This window comes from Haliotis rufescens, unplaced genomic scaffold, assembly GCF_023055435.1.
Source record: "Haliotis rufescens isolate VD_foot unplaced genomic scaffold, xgHalRufe1.0.p SCAF_1, whole genome shotgun sequence".
NCBI lineage: Eukaryota > Metazoa > Mollusca > Gastropoda > Lepetellida > Haliotidae > Haliotis > Haliotis rufescens.
This window is the reverse complement of record NW_025963779.1, coordinates 39,069,619-39,094,898: the sequence shown is the minus strand read 5'-3', so window position 1 is coordinate 39,094,898 and position 25,280 is coordinate 39,069,619. Positions and strand designations below refer to the sequence as shown.

The 25,280-nt window shown below is 41.3% G+C and overlaps 1 protein-coding gene across 3 annotated transcripts in view; it reads right to left on the bottom strand.

Annotated features, from left to right (window-relative positions):
- Nucleotides 1-208: 208 nt before the first annotated feature.
- LOC124135747 overlaps nucleotides 209-25,280 on the bottom strand; it is a 30,596-nt gene continuing 5,524 nt past the window's right edge. For 2 of the 3 annotated variants that reach the window (XM_046501270.2, XM_046501271.2), the window contains exons 2-11: nucleotides 19,730-19,823; nucleotides 18,658-18,781; nucleotides 15,268-15,952; nucleotides 14,997-15,103; nucleotides 11,657-11,866; nucleotides 10,399-11,283; nucleotides 9,307-9,431; nucleotides 8,403-8,531; nucleotides 7,683-8,214; nucleotides 209-4,983 (exon numbers count right to left, since the gene is read on the bottom strand). In XM_046501270.2, the coding sequence (XP_046357226.1) occupies nucleotides 3,233-4,983; nucleotides 7,683-8,214; nucleotides 8,403-8,531; nucleotides 9,307-9,431; nucleotides 10,399-11,283; nucleotides 11,657-11,866; nucleotides 14,997-15,103; nucleotides 15,268-15,952; nucleotides 18,658-18,781; nucleotides 19,730-19,801 (4,620 nt within the window). In that variant the 5' untranslated portion in view covers nucleotides 19,802-19,823 and the 3' untranslated portion in view covers nucleotides 209-3,232. Of the gene's footprint in view, nucleotides 4,984-7,682; nucleotides 8,215-8,402; nucleotides 8,532-9,306; nucleotides 9,432-10,398; nucleotides 11,284-11,656; nucleotides 11,867-14,996; nucleotides 15,104-15,267; nucleotides 15,953-18,657; nucleotides 18,782-19,149; nucleotides 19,189-19,729; nucleotides 19,824-25,280 lie in introns of those variants that run through there. The other variant, XM_046501272.2, reaches the window with a different exon arrangement.

Here is a 25,280-nt window from a genome sequence, read left to right as displayed (position 1 = left end):
CAAATAGACATTATTTCTCATAAACTTGAGCTGAAATAATCTTAGGAACGTGCTCCGATCACAACATTGCGATTCTGATGTCAAACCATTGTTGTGATATTGATCATCCAGGCTAATCTTCAGACCTACAGACACACCATCATCACATAAGCTCAAAGGAAACTTTATTATAAGGCCAAGATGGGCCAATAAGAACAATACAATATTGTTTAATTAAATCAGAATTTATTCTGAAGGGTAGAAACAAAATGCTCTGATATCACACCATAAAAACAGAAACAAGGTACAAGTGGTACAACAAGCAGGTCCACTACCTGGAGAATATCACACAGTGGGACAACAGCAACAAGTCAATCTTCCTTTATGTCAAGTTTCAAAACTGTTCTGACATTATTTCTCCAAGAGCACTACATTTTGGCCACACATATCTTATTTGGCATTCTTTGCAATATAAGAAAGACAACCCTGAAATTGTGTTTTAATATTTTTTATGAGGGACCATAAACAAAATATCACCTTATCCAGATATTGAGACAGGAGAGTACCAATATGAAAACATCGTACAACAGTGATTCTGCGCAGAACAGAAAGTTCTATCCTTTTAAAGAAGATAAATTATTTATTAGTTAGATGAGGTTTGACCGTCAGTTGCAAATGACACCCTTTAAATGCATGTGAGTTATATATTGTAAATCACTGGCTTGACACATATTGGCATTAAATGTACAATCAGTGCTGGTTTAACATTCTTGACATATATGGCTAAAACAAATCACTGCCAAGGCAATCAAGAAAACATCCAAACAAATGCAATGGACAATCATAATATCAAATGAATAGTCACAGAAATCTAAACATGTTTAATATGTTCTTTCACCATGTGAACCACTAAAATATGATGATCATTTTGAGAAAAAGAAATAAAAACGATAACAATGTTCTATTTTTTTTAACTATGAGAGTTTTCCCAGCACAGGTCTAGGAACTTCACGTGAACATGATGGAATCAATTGCTTAACACCAACAACAGTATGGCTTCAATACTTTCCCCAAAGTAAATATTTCAACAAAAATGTGATGAAAGCTGTAGATCCATCACCTCATTCCCATCACCGAGGGAGATTATGTCACATTATTAGCTACTGTTGAAAACCATGTACATGGAGGACAAACCTCGTAAAGAGTTGCCTACATGACTTCAGAAATCTACACCCTACTTTACTGGAAACCCGGCCAGGTTATGGGATTGCAGATATATGGCCCCCACAGTGAGTCGTCATGTAGTGCTTTACCAGGATGTATACGTGCAAGGTCTAACTACATGTCACCATAACCTAGCAGTGTTATAGTGTGTTCGACAAAATACTTGTTTAACCTTCTACCTGGATGCCTGGTATTCTGCAGCCACATTGAGCCTCTCTGTGACACTAGGGTTAGAGCAACAACTATAGAATGCATACTGTCACACTAGGGTTGGGGCAGCTCTTGTACCATGCATACTGTCACACTAGGGTTGGAGCAACAACTATAGAATGCATACTGTCACACTCGGGTTTGGGCAACTCTTGTTCCATGCATACTGTCACACTAGGGTTGGAGCAACAACTATAGAATGCATACTGTCACACTAGGGTTGGGGCAACTCTTGTACCATGCATACTGTTACACTAGGGTTGGAGCAACAACTATAGAATGCATACTGTCACACTAGGGTTGGGGCAGCTCTTGTTCCATGCATACTGTCACACTAGGGTTGGAGCAACAACTATAGAATGCATACTGTCAGACTCGGGTTTGGGCAACTCTTGTTCCATGCATACTGTCACACTAGGGTTGGGGCAGCTCTTGTACTATGCATACTGTCACACTAGGGTTGGAGCAACAACTATAGAATGCATACAGTCACACTAGGGTTGGGGCAGCTCTTGTTCCATGCATACTGTCACACTAGGGTTGGGGCAGCTCTTGTTCCATGCATACTGTCACACTAGGGTTGGAGCAACAACTATAGAATGCTTACTGTCACACTAGGGTTGGGGCAGCTCTTGTTCCATGCATACTGTCACACTAGGGTTGGAGCAACAACTATCGAATGCATACTGTCACACTAGGGTTGGAGCAACAACTATCGAATGCATACTGTCACACTAGGGTTGGGGCAACAACTATCGAATGCATACTGTCACACTAGGGTTGGAGCAACAACTATCGAATGCATACTGTCACACTAGGGTTGGAGCAACAACTATAGAATGCATACTGTCACACTAGGGTTGGGGCAGCTCTTGTACCATGCATACTGTCACACTAGGGTTGGAGCAACAACTATAGAATGCATACTGTCACACTAGGGTTGGGGCAGCTCTTGTACCATGCATACTGTCACACTAGGGTTGGAGCAACAACTATAGAATGCATACTGTCACACTAGGGTTGGGGCAACTCTTGTACCATGCATACTGTCACACTCGGGTTAGAGCAACAACTATAGAATGCATACTGTCACACTAGGGTTGGGGCAGCTCTTGTACCATGCATACTGTCACGCTAGGGTTGGGGCAGCTCTTGTTCCATGCATACTGTCACACATCGGGCGGTAACATTTGGACTATACATCTTCACTTGGGCACTATAACCTCATCAATCATTAGATTTTCCAACATATTTTAATCCAGAAGCACAAAAGAAACACAATATCAATAAGCACACCATCAATACACATTTAATAAGTTCTTATGTTCTCTTGTAAAATACAACAATTTCAATTGCTTCTTTCAGTAATGAAAGCATCAATATCACAAGCTAAATATCATATCTAGTCCATCAGATCAAAAGAATCTCTGGTACTTGAAACACATCAAAATCGGACATACTGAACTCCATGAAATACTCTAAAAAACAAACAGAATCATACTTGACAAATCCAGACTTTAAGACAGATTTAAGCAAATGGATATAATAAACAAACCCTTATTTATATAAAATCAATTTTTATATAATAAGCATGGTGAGTTAAAGAAATTAACATAATATATATGAAGCTTATCACGTCTTAACAATTGTCTGTGAGCTTAAATAATCAATTGAAAGCAAAATTACAGCCTCCCAACTTACGTATCACAATCTCATTTCGTTATCACTTTGTTGCTTTTCATGGCTACCACAAACAGAAATCTGTAGGTAGTACCATGTTCACAATATCCAAATGCATTATCTCTACTACAAGATGTCATCAAAGATCATTTCGGGGATCATAATCTCCGTATCTATCATCATGAGAATAATCATAAACATCATCATCATCATCATCATTATAATAATAATCATTGTGTTTACCCTGACGTCTCCCTTTTGCTCTTTGAAAATACCAGGAGTTGGGTTCAGTGTGGTGATAGTCTTGTTCCTCAGCTCGGACAAACAGCCAAGCAGTTCTGGGATCAGGTTGGCCACTGTGATGCATTGGCTCTGCAAATGTTTGAGAAGGAATATACTTGTCCTCTGACCTCTCTTCTTCCCGGTCTGCTGCCCTGTCAAATATCCAGTCCGACTTGTGCTCAGCCTCCCTCTGTTGCCATCTATTTTTCATCATGACATCATACCAATCTCCATCTAACGCCTTTTGTCTCTTCTGCCTCCACTCCTTTCTCATCTCTTCCCTGTCCCTGGCCCTCTGTTCATACCATTCTGTCTCATTATGAGACTCCTCCTCCACAATCCTCTTCTCCTTTTCGTAGCTGTAAGGCTGGCCTGCTGCAAGATTTCTCTCCAGTATCTTCTTCTTAGGTTTCTTCCCATGCTCTGATTTCCCTTGCTTTGTCCTAAACGTGCCTTTTCTGTTGCTGGACGGACCCCACTCAAACTGCCATCCGTAGATGTTCCCCTTGCAGACAGGATTGCGGGACGGAATCAAACTATGGAGACGGTCATGCCACCAGGCCGATTGACAAATGATCCATTGTACATCAGACCTCTCAAGCCACTTGTATATATCCCAGTCGGTCTGAAAACGGATGAAGAAGTCACATATATCTTGGAGATTACCCGGAGTCATTTCCAGATGCCTCTCCTCACTCATCTGCTGCATCATTGTTTTGAGCTGCTTGAACTGCTTCCTCATCCTGTGCCTTAAGACATTGGTCTCCTGTCTCTTGTGTCCTTTCTTGGACATTTTACCATTTTCCTCCACTGTTTCCTGATGCCTCTTCCTTGGTGTGACCTGGTCTTGCAGGTTTTGCTGTCCACGTCTTTTCTGAGATTGATGCCACTTGCCAGACTCTCTCTTCTTCTGACCCCTCTTTGATCCATGTCTCTCTCCATCTTGTGATTCATGCCATCTTTTTGAGTTTTTGTTTGCTTCATTCCTTTCTCTCTTCTTCTGCTTGTTGAACCACCTGGTTGTCTTCTGTTTGATCTTATCGTGAACATGATCACTGAACTTCCTGACTCTCTCTGTAATCTTACTTGCAACCTTGGACAAAGCAGGCTCATGTTTCTTCCACAGTTCTTCAGACAAATTCTTCACTTGATTCCAGGTTTCCTTTATTTGTTGGCTCATGTTTGACATGGAGCTCTGAGTCCGATTGAGGATATCCTTTACACTGTCTGACCACTTCTTTTGGGCATTCTGGGGGCCCTCTTTACTTCTGCCCTCATCTTCTGGATTCCTGGACCCAGAAAACTCTCTCCAGATGTTCTGAAACTCAGTCATAAATGCTTCCTTGACATCTTCCACTGACAGCATCAGTTTAGTTACATTGAGGAACTCCTTGATGGATGTGGTGTTGATGGAGTTGTTCAGCTGTTGGGTGAAGATTCTCATGCATGTGAGGAAGTTGATGGAGATGTTACATGTGGTGCGAGCATGTGTTTCCTTCAAGTTGAGGTACAGTCTCTGCCAGTTGTCAGCCTGTTTTTGAGACCAGGATAACTCCGCCCTCAGCTGCTGGATCTCTTCCTCAGACATGGGCAGCTCAGGAGCCTTTTCTAGAAAACACACATGACATTTGTTAAGTTATGTCAATTCATTCTGAATATGGTTACAACTTATTTCCGATGCTTCACAATATGATCTTTAATATGTTTGTTTTCACCCTCTTTCCACTAATTATCCAAAATTAATCCATGGATCAATCATAATTGAACATGATGAAACACAACATACTAACCAATATTTTGGTTTTGGTTCAATATGGAAATAACCAGGTACTCTCATGCCTACTGTCAACCATACCCCCGTCCATCCTTGCAAGCTTACATTTGTAAATACATAATTTCTGTGCAAAGTTTAATGGAGAAATAATGAAAGGTTCAGCTCCAGGAAATGAACCCTACTTTCATTTGAACTTGCTGCCTTTTGAAAAGTAAAAGATAAAAATTACAAGTATTTTAGAACATAAAAAAACAAACCAATTCAGCACTTGCCTGTACAAAGTAACTCTACCTTACATGAGCAAAGTTGTAAACAATCCCATTACCACAATTACAGGTCAGAACGACTTTTCACAAACATTGACCAACCAATGATATGACTAACAAGAAGTGGCTTAAGCGATGCTCTGATTGATCAGATGAACCAGTAATGGGCTGTCCTCAGATCTGTATAGCAGTAGCGAGCTCTGAGATCTGATTTTAAAGAAAATTGGGCACGAGTAAAGAATGCATTTCCTTACAGCTAATTGTGTCAGCTTAGATGGCTGGGCCACCTGCATCCCCATCGCTGACCAGACACCTTTTTTGTGGATGGTACATTTGTAGGGAACTATGAGTCCATCTAGCAGTAGATGGATACCATGAGCTAGGAGTTGAGAACTGTGTTCGTCACAACAATAGAGAGATCCTAAAAGTCATCAAAGAACATGCTCCATTGACCAAGAGTGTTGCAACAGCTCAATCTTATGAAGCTTGGTAGAATGGCACCTTGAAAGGCAAATGCATTCTTCAACATGTTCAAGTTTGACCAGTCTCATAGAATGCATTCTGTAAGACATTTTTAGAGATGCTATCACACATTCAGAAAGATCTTCATAGGCTGTGTGATAAACTTCTCTTTAAGGAGAAATCAAAATCTTTACCAAACTAAACATCAGTTCTAAATATGGAACAGTGAATACCTTTTCCAAGTTTTTCATTGCAAAGATTCTAATTCTCCATTCAAGCCTGGAAAACTCAACTCTTGAGACTGCCTACCTTAACAGGCAATCAAGGATCTGCCTATGATAAAAGTTGTGGACAGAATCCTCTTACTTTCTGAGCACTGGAATCACAAGCATCTGCATATCTCACCGAGTATGTCCAGGAATACAAGCCTATGAGAACCTTCAAATCTGTCAGTAAGATATACTGAACAGTACCCTCACCACTTGGTGACAGGTGCTTTGGAAAGACAGCCACTGCTATGGACCTCTCTCACAATTGAAATTCAAACTTTACAGAGCTTAGAAACTTTAGATCTCTTCTGAAAACTCACCTATTCCAACCCTTGTTCAAAGCCTGTTACTAGAGACATGCAAACAAAGATGTGCAAGTACTTGCAAAACTGAAGGCACTGTGCTTGATTTGATTACCAGCAACACCCAATGAACACCACTTGGCTTTTTCTGTAACCTACAAGGTAGTTTGTGCCAGTTTGCCAATTTCAACAAGTGCATTAATGTTATAGAGGCAAGGCACCATTTCTCACATGGCACATTCTGATTTAGATGAAACTTACATACTGGAAGTGGCTTGCAGTAAACTCTTTAGCATAGAAAAGGGTGGCTGTTATAAGGTCATACATGGAAATTAGTTGGCTGTCTAAGCATAGAAGTAAGACATTATGAGGTAATATTTGAAGACAGAAAGACAAAAATGTAATTGAAATAGTGTTTTTTTGGCACGTTTTAGATGTGTTTACTTGATTCCAGTAAACTCTCAGAGGCCTAACACAAAATGATCATAACATGCCGAATTTATGGCTTAAAAAAACATAAAACTTGGTCCTCAGGTAATGGCTTTCGAAAAGAAATAATTTCACTGCTGGGGTCATGTTTGACTTGCGGAATATTTACCAATTTTATTATTTTTTAAATGGAAATAAACACAAAACGTGCAACAGACTTAATAATGATGCGGCGGTGCCTGAGAACTAAAACAATTTTTCTTTTAGCCTGTCAGAGCTAAAGGGTGACATGATTCAAGACCAAGGAAACTGCCATAATGCAGGTGACACTGTCAACATATTTTAGGAGGAAGAACGGTACAGTATTTGATAAGAATTCAAAAGATGTCAATGAACATGATAAGCAAAATGTAGTGATGTCCAGTATTTTCTTGTGCTGCCATTCCCTATGACTGGCGGACATTAAACACTGGAGTCACTGATCACCTTCACACTTTCTTAGCTGTTGTGGTTTCAGAGAAGAAGATTCTTAAGTGTCACAATACCAATCTAGATATCCTCCCTAAAGTTCCTGGTTCATCCCTTCAGCCAGTTCAGAGAACAAGTTGAAAGTTAATGGACAGAATTACAGGCAGATGATTGATGGACAGATAATGAACAATATGTCATAACATGAGCTTAAACATGTTAAACAGCCCCTTGGTACTGATAATCTAAAATACATCCCACTTCTCTACTACACAAGTATCAAAATGTCATGTTAAAATCAATCTAGCATCATGCCATCCTGCCTTGAGTAACTCACCACTGATGTCATCTTGTGTTGGCTGTACAATCCAGTCATGGTCTTCAGTCACATCTTGCACCTCCTGCACCTTGCTGTGCACGTTCCCAGGGTGTGACTTGTACCGCAGCCGACCTATCTCAGCTCTCATGTCTGCATTCTCCTGCTCCAACAAGTTGATACGCGCCTTCAGATCCGTCACATGCCCATGACCTTCAGTGAGACAAGATGCTGTTGTGACTTCAGTTACTTCTTCCATCGACTCGTAGCCATCATCTTCCACACTGACGGTCAGGTGAGCACCATTACTAGCATGAAGGAGATTACGCAGACGTTGAATCTCAGCCTTCAGATCATCATTTTCAACTTCCAGAAGGACAGCTCTAGTCTTCAACTCCTCAATGACCCTCTCACTCTCCTTGGCCTTGTGATCTGGCAGGACAGTTTTGTACTGCATGGCAGCAAGTCTAGATGTCAACTCAGCGTTGTCATGCTGCAGTTGGTTCACCTCATTCCTCAGATCAATACTGGTTTGTCTTAGATCTTTCTTAATCTACAAAAAAGTGCTTACAGTTTTATGTCATTCAAGGTTGTCAGCAATATATTACATTGTCATTTTTCATATCGCTAGATAGAATGGATTTCGAAAAACATTTTCAGATAATTCTTCAAAAATCATTAACAATTTAATAAGGTGTAATGTAGCATCTTGCACCACAGTTAACTTAGGGGCATAGTTACCTCTTCACTCTGCTCTAGAGTTGATATCTTGGTGATCATCTCCTTCTCCAAGATGGCCAGCTGATCTCTCAATTGACTGTTGGTTTTCTCCTGCTTGGCAACTATCCAAAGTCTCTGTTCCCACTCCTCCTACACAGTCAAATTTCATTTGTCACAACAGGGAAACCATGCATCAGAAAACAGCCCAGCAAACTACTTCCTGCTTGTAAAGACATGGTTTCCTAAGCTGTGTAGCATATGATCCCTCTTCCCGAGGCAAGGGAGTTAACCCTTTCTGAACTAGGCTGGAATTTCGTGGCTCGACAACAGTGCTACCAGTGGCTTTTACGAGTTATTTCCCTTCTTTGTCCCTCCTATTGACCAATCAGATTCTTACCTTCGCAAAGTTTATCAAATTACTTGAGCACCTTGATTCAAAACATGAAAGGGTTTGGAAAATATCTGTTGACATTGACTTGACAGTACACATGCTTTGCAAATCCTGTAGTCCTCAGAAATCTGCATGGCAGTTTATGAACCGAATGTCAATTTTGTTACACGACTTTGATTGGACTGTGCATAGACTCGTTAGTCCAGCCAAAATATAACTCTGGTATTCCAGCCTAGTTTGGCAAGGGTGGAAACTGCACTTTTATAGTCAGTGAACCCTCTTGTCTTGGGAAGATGCATATGACCACCATTTTTAAAACTGACATATCTGCCTTTTGTACCAAGCCAAACACTATATCACATTTCACAACAAAATAAAAACATACTAGAGCTTCCCAAGTAACTGTCCCCTCTCCTTCTGACAGTCTCAGTGCAACTGACTTGTACTGATTACAGATGACTATCCCTCAGACCTACAGACCTATTGTCTGACAGGGGTTATTTATGTCGCCTCTCCACTCCGTTGATGCTGTACCTGTCTCCTGTCCTCGATGTACCTCTTCTTTTGGTGACACTGGAACAGGTCCCCCTTGAGGACAGACAGTCGACTCTCCTGGGCCAAGTTCATCTCATGCTGAAGGAAATGCTCTCTCACTGAACCTGAAACAGTCACGGTATCTCAACCACTAACTTGCAAACCTAATTGGTAAATGAATACCAATTTGCAAATAATATGTGCAAATAGTTGGAATTTGATGAACAAATCCATATCAATCAATTTAAATAAAATCATATCTTAGTTCTCGCTACCGCTAGACAAGGATCTGAAGACATCCAATTATGGGTCACATCAGAAAGACTTTTCATCCGACCAATCAAAGTGTCGCTTAACTGATCGTGAAAGTGACGGTTGGAATGTGATTTCTGACCATGCAACCTTGAAAGACTTAACACAGGGTATTCCGAACGACAGTTACAGGCTTTATGACTGAATCCATACAATCTAGGTCATTAGCCATTCCAGAAAGTTCTTTTGTTCCCAATTCTAAATCAAGAATTTGTAAAAATATGTTTCAAAGCGTAGTAACCAGTTTGAAACAAGTGACGTAAACCACTAGTTTCTGGCAGGACAATTTTTTGTACTGCATGGCAGCTAGTCTAGATGTTAGGTCAGCATTTTCATGCTGCAGTTTGGTCACCTAAAGCACGAGAAAGCTGCCTTCTGATTGGCTAATGTCGACTTCTTGTCAGTCATTTTCTATTGTAGGTCAAAATTTGTGAAAGGTCGGTCTGACGTGACCCGTAATGGGATGTCCTCAGATCTTGTTTAGCGGTAGCGAGAACTAAGATTTGATTTTAATGAGATTGTATATTAATGAAACATGGATCCAGTATTATGTCCCTTGGCACACTGATGCAAACAGTGACAAAGATAACATTCTTCATCCCTCTTCTACATTGTCCCATGGGGTAAGTGATGAAGCAATTTGTTTGACATGGTTACCATGGTCACACAGCTAATAAGGACATGTTTTGTTTCGAACTGTAATTGTCAGGCAGAACATGAAGACAGGATCATCTCATCAACTAGAATTAACAGGATTATGGCAATGAAAATAATGTCTACCTATTGAGTGTCCAATCCCGATGCCGATCGCCAGAAGAACCACCATGATGACTATGACATCCAGAGTCCAGTTGAGACTCTTGTTGGGCTTGTGGATGTACTGCCTTGCAACATTGCCAGCATCCAATGGGATATCCCCGATATCATCAAAAGGCTGGTCCTCATCCTCATTTTGGTGCACAGAGTTTTGATCGCTTTGATCACTTTCAACACGGTCATCCACGCTATTTCCTGTCACCGACTCGGTATCACCATCACCATTGTCATCATCATCATCATCTTCTTCAGCAGCAGGTGCTACAACCATAGGGGGGTCATCAACTGGCAGGACAAGCACAGGCGGGGCCACCATTGGTGGATCCTGCACAGGGGGGTCCAGCATGGGTGGATCCTGCATATGGGGGACCAGCACATGGGCATCCAGCATGGGTGGATCCTGCATATGGGGGTCCAGCACATGGGCATCCAGCATGGGTGGATCCTGCATATGGGGGTCCAGCACATGGGCATCCAGCATGGGTGGATCCTGCATATGGGGGTCCAGCACATGGGCATCCAGCATGGGTGGATCCTGCATATGGGGGTCCAGCACATGGGCATCCAGCATGGTTGGATCCTGCATATGGGGGTCCAGCACATGGGCATCCAGCATGGGTGGATCCTGCATATGGGGGTCCAGCACATGGGCATCCAACATGGATGGATCCTGCATATGGGGGTCCAGCACATGGGCATCACGCATTGGTGGATCCTGCACAGGGGGGTCCAGCACATGGGCATCCAGCATTGGTGGATCCTGCATATGGGGGTCCATAATGGGTGGATCCTGCATCAGGGGGTGTAGCACATTGGGGTGCAGCATTGGTGGATCCTGCACATCTTGGACTGCAGTGATAACAAATATCGAACATGTTTTATTGAGATATGTTTTTGGAGTGTCACTTCTGGACCCAGACTAATTACTTCTACTGTAGCTACTGAAATCAGACATTTGTAAGACATAACCATCACAATAAACATGATGAAGACTTGTATTATTTCCTGGTTGTACCTCTTAAAGAAACATGTTTTTCTGTACTTGCAAATTTCACTATGGGCATATGGAGATTGACTTTCAAAAGAGTAAAGTATTAGGTACATTTATGCAACATTAGCAGGGTTAAATGGAATTCTACTTGATGTTCATCAAGCACAAGACACAAATGGCACGTTAGAAAGCTAGTTTTAAAAACAAGAAATCATGATAAGTTTTATGTACCTGGTTGGATCTGTTGAGGCAGGAAACGGAACCCTGAACTCACTGATGACACAGACTCTGCCATGACGTCTATAGTTGTGGCTGCTGCTTGCATTTCTGCTGCACTTGGGGCAGATAACTCTTCCCTGAACACCTCATCTCCTTCCGTATCAGAATTTTCATTAGATGATGAACAAGATGACAGGGCATCAAGACGGACAAAATCTGAATCTGAAAAATAATGTATACCCATTCGTTGATACCTAAGCAATGAATATATATAATAAACAGACACCAAGATTCAAATAATAAATTTAGTAAAATCTAAATTTCTTTTACATTTGTATACCTATCCTGCAATACTCCTTAAAGCATTTACTGCTGTCTTTTGACAGAAAGAGGAGACGTGAGAGGTTTAGCTGCAAAAGAAAGATGTGAAGTGCGGTAGTACCCTCACAAAGCCGCCACATGACCCGGAAGTGGTTCACATTAGTGCACATTACTACTTTGGAACGTAACATTTGAAACTTCGTGAGGATGTAGCACTCCATGGGAGGGCCTTTAGATTTTACCAAATTTATTAACTTATCCTGCATTACTCCTTAATGCATATTTATCAGATAGTAGGGATGTGGGCCCCTCCCAAGAAACAGTACAACACCCTGAGCAATGACCATTCCTGTCTGAATGAAAACATAAGTGAAGGAATATAGGAAGACCGGATAAGGGAACAGTAATAGAAAAAAGCATGCGCTAAAATCTCAAACTGACCTACTGGGGGAATGTTAACAGCATGTGTGTCCCATATCTGAGGTGATAAAAACCAGACAGGTCGACGGGCCTGATCAATAGTCTACGATGATCAATGGCGATAAAGGTTGGTGACTTGTTGAGACATCCTCCAATGCAATATCATGTAAATAATGACTGGCAAAAACGGTATTAAATCGCCAGAAACACCCTTCCATAACAGACTTAAGGGAGCAGTTGCTAAGGCGATCCATGGTTGATGCAACCGCTCTAATTTCGTGCAGGTTATTGGCCTTGGGAGGGTCTAAACCGGCTGCCCCATACGCTGGAAGAATAATTGCACGTAGCTATAAGGAGATGGTATTACGAGATACCTCCGCCGCTTCCAAGACTTGCATTGAGCCTTAGAGCATCTCAGGACACACGCACGTACAGGGCACAATAAAAGCTGCTCTTCGTCGTCTGCTCAAACGATTGACAAGAGGGGTGGGATGGTGTAAGACCTTTCTGGCTGTCCTGGCAGTTGATTTATAGTGATGAAATCCAAGCACAGCCCAAGAGTGCCATGCTCAAAACAGACCCGTGTGACGTCTAATGCATGGAGTGCATAACGGAGTAAAAGAATGTTTGTCCTCATTCAGTGCTGAGGTGGGAGCATAGGATCTGGAGGTAAAGACGTAGGGTTGGACCAGATCGTATCCTTTTCATCTATGTCTGGTCCCGGGGACGGTGCAACAGATGATAAACAGTCAGCCATGCAGTCTATAACTTGAGTCATAGTAAGATGTGTGTCGACCTCCGGAGAGGGCAGCTCATAGTTCAGGAAGTAAGATCCCTCCGATGAGTCCGATCTGAAGCCATGTCTGATCCTTCCTTTGGACAGGAGAGTGGCTCCGAGAGCGCCATGGGACGTGAATGGGACAATTTAGAACTGTGCTAAGAGGAGCTGGCTGATGCCGATCCACATGCCGATCTAATAATGGTAGATCCCTATCCACAATAGGCGCCAAGAGTGTAGATGAGAGAGGTGCCGGCAGCGCCGCAGGAGGTACAGTTAACATGGTTAATGCAGTGATGAGAATTGGATATTTTCCTTTTCCGCTGAATCTTCTTTGCATAACTTGGGTGTATATTGGGGGAAATCATCAGATTTTAACAAATTTGTGGTCACTAAAATTCGCGAAAAATTTGCGGATATGTAGAAAATTCTCACCCCTGTTAATGGAAAAGTCGGGTGTCATGGCAGGAGGTACCAAAGTCACGGAAGAAGTAGCTGGCACCATGTGGGCAGGAGATACCACTGGTGCCATGGACTGACAAATCAAGGACTGCATCCAAGCATGCAGCCAGGCAGGATCCATAAAAGAGGGAAGCACATGCTGTGGCGCAGTCTGGTAAGGCTACGGTTGGAACAGGGAAAGCAGGAAGAGGCCCGTAGCCAGGTGGCCCCACAGTTGCCGGCACCGTAGTCATCATGTAAGGGTTGAAGATTGCTAGTGCCGGCGCCGTCAACATAGACATCAAGGGAGTTGACATCGCCAAGGGTGGTGGAAGCACCGGAGCCGCAGCAAAGACATAGATTGGCACAGACGTCGCTGTCGGGATCGTCATATTCTCCTGACGAGTCATCGCCAACTGTGAGGATGTAACCATCAGCAGAGCAGATGTTGTACTTGTCAACGTCGAAGACGATGAGGTGGTCGACTGCAAAACAAAGAGACTGGCGCGTCATTTGAAGCCGAAGAAGATGGTGTAGCTGCAACATCAGACATCCCGGGGTGTCGGCGAGCACGCTGAGTACGCACTTACTAACGGCTTTCATGTAGAGCATGAAGTCAGCAGTAGACAGGGGAGTACAAAAACAACACTCTGTGGAGCAAGGGTCTGTGCAGTCTGACCACAACAGATGAGGGTCCTTGCCAGACTTGTTCCCATCACAAACAATACGAGGCATAAATCTGTAACTTAAGCAAAGTCATATTGACAAACGTGTAAACACGCAACGGGCAACAAAAAACAACTTATAACTAAAAAATGCAAACACGTTTAAAAGGGAGACATTATATGATATAAGTGTAAGGTAACACTTCAAACACACAAATAGAATGAGGTAAAAATTACCACGACAAAAATGAATGAATTCACAATACACGACAAAGATCGAGACCGCATGGCGAAATCAAGATGGTGGATTGGAACAACAATAGGCCGGTAATTACCATGACTGAGAGCCACAAACGAGCAGCAAACTGCTACAAATTACGTATTGATAATACCAGAAGGCACAAACCATACACAACAACACAATGGGAAGTTGAAAAACGATGAAGTATTAATAAATAGAGAATGCTGGAAACTGTCCAGCTTTATTTCTCAAAATTCATGTCTGTCTGTGAAGACTGACAAAGCAGTAATGTGCCCTAATGTGACATCACTACTTTCTGGTCATGTGGTAGCTGTGCGAGGGTTTTACCACACTTCAGGTTGGAACAACTTTCTTTTACAGCAGTAAATACATTAAGGGGTAATGCAGGATAAGTTAAAAAAATAAATTTATCTGGAAATCTCCTAATCGGATGTTAAGCGTAACTACGGAATACACAACTCCTACCACTAGTGTCACTGGATGTGTCAGATTTGTTGACTAGATCCAGATCGGCTGCCAAACTTGCTAGGTCAGCACCAGGTGGTGCTACTATCACACGCCCATCACCCAATCTGTGGACACAGTACAGAAGCATTGGATACACATTCTATTAATTATTTCAAAATCAGACAATACATCCAACAGCTATCTTCTCTGATTAACTTGAAATGCATTTATATTATCTACCACTTTTAACATGTTTAAACAACTAAATATAAAACACTCTCAATCACACCTGATAGTATGGCACCTTTCATCTGATGAGTTCTCCAATGGATACTTGAGCCACTCTTTATCTTCTCCACCAGCTCCCTCATCCCCACTCTCAGCACCTTCTTCACTGTGCTGTCCTCCAGCAACAGGAGATGCAACATCATCAGCATCTGTGGTCCCGAAACCTGAGAGCATGGGGAAGCAAGGAGATTGATCAGCTTCAAGAATCTCAGTATCTGGATCCACCTCTACACCAGCTTCAGCCCCGGAGTGTTGGTAACTCATTCTCTCACACCCGGAACTCTTCATGGAACCGGTGGACAGAGAAATTACCCCATCATCAGAGGCTTCAGCACCATCATCAGCACTCAGATGAGAAGTGTCAGCAGAGGCAGTAAGTCCTGGGACTTGAGACAGGGAAGACAGGGAAGATGATATATTGATGCTGGACGGCAACACTACATCATGAGAAGGCTCTGCATTCTCTCCCTTGTCATCCTTTTCATCCTCTGATATAATGTCAGTAGACTCATCTCCAGTGGAGGCTGCACTGGCTGTCAGAGAGGCACCAAGAAGACCTTCCCTGTGACCTGGATCTCCCGTCTCCTCCCTTGCACTGTCAGCTAGAGGCCAAATGTCCTCCATAGCCCCACTCTGATCTATCTCATCTAGGGAGCTCCGTAGCAGGGCCGACATCTCTAATGAAGCTGAATTCAGAATGACAAAATTTGACACCAGTTTCTTAGATACGTGATTGCAAGCATGAAAGTGTTAAGCGCAACAGCAACATATCAAACCACTACTGTCATCATGCTATGACGAAATTATCACCTCAAGGAATCTTAAAATGTTTTTCTTAAACAAATCTCAGTTTAAACTATAAAATAGAGTCCAATATAGCCCTAAGAAGAGATAGGCACTTTGAACCGCTTTATTTCATCAGAAAAAATGACTAAATGTGAAATTAATACACACAAAAGGCCCCTTCTCTGGATAAAAATAACTTGATAAGTATCAATCAATCAATCTCTATTTATGGTGCTGATGAGGCCAAAGGCCTATAGTAGTCTGGGCTGTTACAAATTCATACATTTTCTTAGTTTCATAGCATGATTAATGAACATAGATAAATTTGTCATAAATATTCTAAACTTATGTAAATTTACACTTAATAGATAAGGTTCTAGTACCATAATAGTCTTACATGAGGTGTAGTAATTTGCTTTTCTAGAACTGGAGAAGGAACCATGCCATTTTTGGATGTACATATCTCTTAAAGTCTGTTTCATACGGGTGAAGAAATGCTGTGGCATGTCTACATGTTGCCGTAACCAGATATAACCATATCCACATTCGTATAACACTTTTGATGCACAATTTAGTCTCACATGGCTGTCGTAGAGAAGCATCACATTATAACATTTTCTAGGGTATCTTTAAGATGGCATATCTAATAACTTGACCCAGTATTTAAGAAACCTTTACATAACTATAGATACACATGGGAAACCTTCTGCATTCACCATATACCCTTGCATTTTCTGTGCTAGATTTTATACCCAAGACCTTATTACATGCAAATAATGTATCTTTTCAATAACCAAATGTTCTAGGCCCCAAATTTCTGATCCATACAATAGTATCGGCCTTCTTTTTATATCAAGTATTTTAAAGTAAACATCATATGTAATTTTGTCCCAAACTCTTAGACTTTTTAATATGCCTACAAAAATTGTCTTGGCTTCCTATGAAATGTTATGTGCATTCTTTAACCAAGTTAATCTACTTGTAAAACACACACCTAAGTATTTATAAAATGGAACAACTTCTACAGGTTTCCCTCAATAATGCCATTTATCTTTTCTGGATACGTTACCACCATTTAAAAAAAACTACAACTTTGGTTTCATCCATATTTACAGTAAGTTTTTCCCGTCACAATAACTCTCTAATACATGTATTTGCTTTAGCAAGCCAGGTATTGTGCTTGAGAAAATGTCTATATCATCAGCGAAAAGAAGCAGAAATAATTTAATAGTTTCGGGATGTAGTTGCATTCCATCAGTGCAATTATTTTGTATTTGATATGCTAATTCATTTAGGATAAAGGAAAAGAGAAAGGGACTTAATATACACCCCATCTTCCAGAAGCAAGAGAGTTAACTGACTTTAAAAGTCCAGTTTCCAACCTTGGCGAACTTGGCTGGAACTACTTGTCTCGATCATAGCGCCACCAGTGGCTACTACCAGTTATGTCCCCTCTAAGCCTTTCCTATGGACAAATGTGACTCCACCTTTCATATCACTTGCATTTGCTTCACCCAAAATGGTGGCGCCCAAGATCTATATTGTGATAAAACGGGTCTTACATCGCGAAATGCATCAAATCACGTGAGCACCTTGATTAAAAACATGAAAAGATTTGGAAAATATCTGCTGACATCAATTGGCGGTGCACATGCTTTGCAAATCCTGCAATCAACCGAATTCTGAACGACAGTTTACGAGCCGGATTTCGATTTCGGTGCGCGATATTTAATTGGACTATGCATAGACTCGTTAGTCAAGCCAAAATGTAACTCCATAATACCAGCCTAGTTCAGCAAGGGTGGAAACTGGACTTTTATAGTCAGTTAACTCACTTGCCTCGGGAAGATGTATACACCCTTGTTGGACACCCATGGTACTTACAAAATTATCCGATATAGCGCCATTGTTCCGAACATACACCTTCACATTTTTATATAAAGAACAAAATAACTTTCCAATTCTGCTACTTAACCCATGTCTTTGAAAGAGGGATCACAAGTTAACCCTTTTCAAAGCCTTTGCAAAATCTACAAATAGAGCATATAACTTCCCTCCTTTTACTGAGAGATATCTTTGTATCATAGAATATATATTGATAGGTATCTCTTAGATTAGCTAAGTTCAGTAATTTCTTAGCAAACTTATCCATTGCACACACTATGCACCTAGTAAAATAACATGGTAACTCTGTAAAAGAAATAATTCAAGGGAACAACTTACTCAGTCTTGACAAGTATCTGTTAGATAAGCATGCAAACTTTCATTCATGTAACTGCAGTAGTTTCTGAGAAAAACTGTCACCATTTCACAAGTATGCACTAAGTTGAAAAGCATGGAGCAAGGGCCATAACTCTGTAAAAAACACCAATTGTCAAACTCATTTGAGATCATGACCAGTAAAATCAGTGTGTAAAATTTCATTTCTCTGACTTACCAGTAAATAGTTTTTGAGAAAATTTGTCCCCTTTGAGAAGTGGACTGACAGAAAGACAGAAAACTCCGTTCCTATATCCCCCGCCCAATTTCTTGGCAGGGGATTGTATGATATTGATAAGTGGTCTTGCTTTATTCCGATGTGTACACCTGCATAACAACAACTTACCCATGCTCTTAGGCTGTGAGTCAGTCTCTACAGAAGGAGATCGGTGTCTACCAAAGACGACCACCCCCTGATGAGTGACATTGACAAACTCATCACTTGAACTACCACTCGAAGCCTCCTCTGCCTGTGGTATAAACATAAATGCTGATATAACATCCAACAACATATTGATCAATTCAGATAAAAGCATTATAAGCCGTGATCAGGATGTGTGCTGGAGACATGGTTCCAAAGTAATCCAGGGTTAGAGCTCAACTCAAAAACTTCACTAGCCCGGGTAAAGATTAAATGCCCTTGTAATGTTAAAACAATGGGGAAGTTTGGAAATTAATTTGGAAATTTGTACTAGCCTACAAGAATTTGTTGTACTAACCCTGGGCCAACAGGAAAGTGTTAATTTCTAACCCTGCTAATCACCAAGATCACTTGAGGCGAGGTACTACACCTGCATGACCTGTGACTGTGGTCATCTAACCAGCTGCATCCACCCACCTCAATGTTCCCTTCACTGGAGACGAGGTCCTACACCTGCATGACCTGTGACTGTGGTCATCTAACCAGCTGCATCCACCTACCTCAATGTTCCCTTACTGGAGACGAGGTACTATACCTGCATGACCTGTGACTGTGGTCATCTAACCAGCTGCATCCACCTACCTCAATGTTCCCTTCACTGGAGACGAGGTACTACACCTGCATGACCTGTGACTGTGGTCATCTAACCAGCTGCATCCACCCACCTCAATGTTCCCTTCACTGGAGACGAGGTACTACACCTGCATGACCTGTGACTGTGGTCATCTAACCAGCTGCATCCACCTACCTTAATGTTCCCTTCACTGGAGACGAGGTACTACACCTGCATGACCTGTGACTGTGGTCATCTAACCAGCTGCATCCACCTACCTTAATGTTCCCTTCACTGGAGACGAGGTACTACACCTGCATGACCTGTGACTGTGGTCATCTAACCAGCTGCATCCACCTACCTCAATGTTCCCTTCACTGGGGACGAGGTACTACACCTGCATGACCTGTGACTGTGGTCATCTAACCAGCTGCATCCACCTACCTCAATGTTCCCTTCACTAGAGACAAGGGCCCAGTCTGCAAGAGGCTCTCCCTCGCTGCTGTCACGAGACATTCCTCTTAATTATACCATCAATCTGAAATTAAGATTGAAAATGTATTTTTTAAGAGTTAAAATATCATTAATACTTATCCTGACACATACTTAATGCTTTAACTTTAAGTGTATGAGTCAGAATAAGGTAAAATAAGTGGATATTAAACTTAACAATGACTGAAAGATTTATCATGCTCATAGAACAATATTAATCATGGTTACTAAGGACTGAAATCTGTCATTCAATGTCACCATGTTCAACAACATATATCTCATATAACATATCTTATGAAAACACATGAAAGTTGCTGTAGTCAGCCCTGGTCAGCAATATTCCAGCCTTATCACAGCATTCTGCACTGACAGTGGGCCAGGCAAACCAGTTGTTGATAACATCATCAACAATCCACCACATGCTCATCATGCTCCTTCAGCTGTGACAAAGAGGGTGTGTGCATAAGTTGTGCAATGATACACTGGGGTACCGGTGCATCGTGAGTGTTCCTGCGATGATATGATACACAATATGATTTTTCTGTATCGATACAAGATGAGACACTTGCTAAAATAAATTACTTACTACTCGTTTAATGACCCCTTGTGTTTTTGTCTGTCAAATATTGCAAAATGTGAAATGTGTTGTAATAAGTGTTTAAAGTTAACATTTAAAAACAGCCTCTAAATAGTGTGTCTGTAGCTAACTTTTCCTTTTGAACTTGCTCTGAAATATTAATAGTTAAGATACGTCCACACAATCTGACGTAAATATGTGTGCAACAATATGTATCGAATTGTGACGTATGAATCATGATATGCATTGTATGAATAATGGGATCCTCACTATTATCATATGAAGGAAGATGCATCTGCACACTGTCAAAAAAACAAACCTTCTTGCTTAACAGCACATGAAGATATCTTTATTAAACATTAACAAAGGGTCAAGTTGCTTGGGGCAAGTGCCTAAAGAGTAATATTGTCCTCGCATACACATCAATGACCAGGATGCACACACAGAATCATACTAAACCAGCAGTGTACAGAGGATGAGTGCAGATACACATTCTATCAATTACATCAGCAAGATCAGCTGTCCTTCAAATTGATCTGATCAAGCTGTGATATTACCCAGACAGCCCTGGAGACATGCATACAATAATTCTGCAAAGTTTTATCGTCTACATATTATTTACTAAAATCCTATACAGTGATCAACAAATCATGCTGCAACAAAGGTGACCTCATCTTCCCGAGGCAAGAGAGTTATCTGACTTTAAAAGTCCAGTTTGCACTCTTGCCGAACTAGGCTTGTATGATGGAGTTACATTTTGGCTGGACTAACGAGTCTATGCATTGTCCGATCAAAATTGCGCACCGAAATCGAAATCCAGTTTGTAAACTGTTGTGCAGATTTCGATCTATTGCAAGATTTGCAAAGCACATGCACCGCCAACTCGTCAGCAGATATTTTCCAAATCTTTTCATGTTTTTAATCAAGGTGCTCACATGATTTGAAGCATTTCGCGATGTAAGACCCGTTTTATCACAATATAGACCTTGATTATCAATCAGATTGCCTGACTGGGCGCCACCATTTTGTGTAAAGCAAACGCAAGTGATATGAGAGATGGAATCTGATTGGTCCATAGGAGAGGCTTAGAAGGGACATAAGTGGTAATAGCCAATGGTGGCGCTACGATCGAGCCCAGAAATTCCAGCCTTGTTCGGCAAGGGTGGAAACTGGACTTCTAAAGTCAGTTAACGCTCTTGCCTCGGGAAGATGAGATGACCTTAACTTCATCACATTTATCATACCACTCATACTGGGATAATAAATCTCTAAATAGCAGCACATTGGTGAATTCTGTGACTTGGGGATGTGAGAGTCCTTCAAATATTAATAATCTAATTCCTCCAACCTGACCTAGATCACAGGACAGATGAAATACAGCTATCAGCTGGCATTCTATGTTTAGCCTGACCAAGTCAATACATATTCCCAGAATAACATGTGCTCATACATACATGCCTCATGATAGCATTGGCCTTTGATTTCTTGGGAAAAAGATAATAATACCACCGATATCAACACCTTGATAAATGTCACTCTCAGTTACCTTTATGGCTATTTCTGATTGTTTATCTGCATAATCAATTCCCGTAAAGACTTCTGTGTTATAGGTCCATACTAAGACATACACAAATGTACCATGTATACAGGTATGCATACCTTTACAAATGCCACACTTTGTTGCAGTGGTACCAATATTTCAAAAGGTACATAGAAGTAACTTTCTCAGGAGGCAAGTGCATTTGTCATAATTATTGATTTGACAATGATGATTTTGATAATCATATACATGACATAGTAAGCAATATTTACACATATTTAGCAACATTTATAAGTACAAAAAGAGTATTACAGTTTGATAGCCTTTTAAACGAAATGACCCTCTCACTGTTAGTGTTATGATATATATAAGAGGAACAACATCTAAGAAAACCTCTGTCATTTCAGCAGTAAGAATGAAATAACTATCACTGTTCATGAGACACAGTTACTGAACGCAGATAGCTAACTCACTCAAGCTTTGCACATTGCATCCGTCCACGGTGACACATCCTGGTGTCTGGCATGTGCTAATAAACATGACGACCACATGGTTCATTTTTTGGGTACATAGCAGGAAAATGCATCCCAAAGTGTACATGAAAATGAACAATGGTAAACCAAGAAGTGTGATATTCCGAATGATAGAATGATATTGGCAAACGGGCAGGGATAAGATTGGGATTGGTACTAAGAGGAAGGACTAGAAAGACGACTCCAAAGCAGGATCTCTTTGTCCACACCATTGTGTTGAGAATGTGGAGGAACAGGTTCATTTCTGCACCAGAACTGAGGGACATCTTCAGGGCTGCAGCTTTTGACCTCAACGATACGAAACAGGTTGTAAACCGCCGGGTCTGAAATCAAGATGTCTTTCCACAGGAATGCGTCTGACTGTGACACAGAGGCACCTCAGACAACATTTGAGCTCAGCAGTTGGGTGGTCATCAACAGCAGCATTGGACATGTTGGAGATACACTATGTTTTCTGATTAATCAAGGTTCTGTTTATGCTTTACAGATGGTAACTAGTAGACAACGTGTTTGGAGTAGGTGTGGAGAGAGGTACTTTCCGGCTGCAGTCCACGAGCATGATAGGTACAGTGGAGGCAGCATCATTGGTTTGGCTGGCTTGACTCACAACAACAGGATCGATCTGGTGATCGTGCAAGGGAACATCACCAATCAACATTATGTGGACCAACTGTTTTGTCCAGTGGTCATCCCAGCGCTTAGGTCAGAACTTTGAGTTCACTGAGCTCATGTTGCAGTCTACTGTCTGAAGCAGCAAAGTGTCACAACATTGCCCTGGCCAGCCAAATCTCTACACGTCACTGATTGAACACCTTTGGGATGTTCTGGGCCAGAGGGTTTGCAACCGAGCTAGGCGTTCCCAGAATTTGCAACATCTTGGGTAGGCCTTACAAGAATGGCAATGGTTACCACAGGAGACTATCTGGCGTTTGATATCCAAAATGCCCAGAAGATGTGCCTCATTCAATGTTCACGGGGCGTGGACTAGATATTGACTTTACTATTCCACAACGCCATTTCTTTGAAATATTGTTCTTAGTATATATCAGTAAAACGGGGATGTACATTAACTCTCAAATTAAAATCTGCACCGATATATGGAAAAGAAAAACTTATACAAAACCAGAAATTGAATGTGCCGATGAGAGGATACGGCAACAACAGCTAAACACATTGTTTACTTTTGAGCCAAAAAATGATAAACATGATCAAAATAAACCCAGTCTGTAAGCATGGGAAACACTTAACAGACATACAAGGCAAACATTGAGGCCGTCTTGAGCTTCCATCAACGCCTGCCGATCAAGAGAAAATGTTATTGATCAGTGATTGGTGTCAGGGGCAACCAATGTTAGCTGCAGTCAATCTGCATGAGCAGTTCAACACATGGTGGCTCATCTACAATTATACTCTAGTGTCTGCACACATTTCACTGCAAATATACTCAACAAAGCAACCTTATAGACTTTAGTACTTTAAGGGATACTTTAATAATCCCATTTGAATGACCAAAACTAAACTTAAAATATGGAAATCCTCCCAATAACATGCCAAATGAAAACATATGCCATTGGGGTTAAAAAGATTCCTGGTGTTTGATGCGCTGTGCAATTTCATCAATCAGGCTGGCTCCCAGTCTGTCTGCTTCTGCCTTGTATTTTATAGTCGCATTCACATGTCTTTTCTGTCTGCTCATCCATTACGGTGTCAAGAACCTATGGCAATTCATGCCTTATTGGTAACAACATTGATGATGCCTTCAGTCATCTACTCAGAGGATTAATCCCTGACAGGCATTCACTGTGAGCAATAGGACCAAGGGCAGCAAGTGGTTTATGGTATCCCAACATGACGTTAGTCATGAAAGATAGTTGCAGACATTAATTGCAAATTATTCACAATGTCAAGAGTGAAGTTCGTTTCAAACACTCAACAATCTATGCAATGCTATTTTTGTAGGATTAATAGAAATAGCAACACTTACATTGACCTCTTCCTGATGTATCCCTTAGGGTTTAAATGAGTTTGGTTTTATGCCACTTTTAACAATATTCCAGCAATATCACAGGGGATACCAGAAACTGGCTTCACATATTATACCCATGTGGAGAATAGAAATTGGGTCTTCCGTGTGATGAGCGAACGCTTTACCACTAGGCTACCCCACCGCTGCTGATCTACACGAGATAGATTATATAGTGGTTAGACACTGCAGCCAAGTCTACATATCATACAATGAAAACATTTATCCCACACAGCTGCACCGTTGTGTTGGTTGCTTTAGGCCACATTCCAAAATAGTTTTGTTTCAGAATCCAATTATGGAGTGTGATTTCAGCACTTTCACTTGGACGTTTAAATACTTTTTACCAATGTTATGAATTATTCTCTCTCAGGAATTGACTTAGTGTATCTAAGAAATCTAAATCTAAATATTTTTTACTTTTGTATACTTATCCTGCATTACTCATTAATGCATTCACTGCTTACCTTACGACAACAAAAGGACAGCGTACGGCGATGGTCCTGGATGAAGAAATAAAAGTTGTTTCGAAAGTCCCCCTCCTGCCTTTTTGCACTGACCACCGCCGCTGTCCATGTGACCTTCCTCACATCACTGCCTGTCGCTACAGCAAAGACGTGTCTCAGTGGAGCTCCCCAAATTTGGATAATTTTAGACCTTCAGCTTTGGATATATTTCTAAATTTTATCTGTGATGGCTAATGTATTCTCTTCATATTACTTTCACTAAGTTGTGTAGTTTTATGTGGATTATTTACCAAAAGATGTTAAAAGATGGTACTTGTTGTTACCCTGCCTGTTGCTCGACAGTCAGGGGCTAATACAACTTTA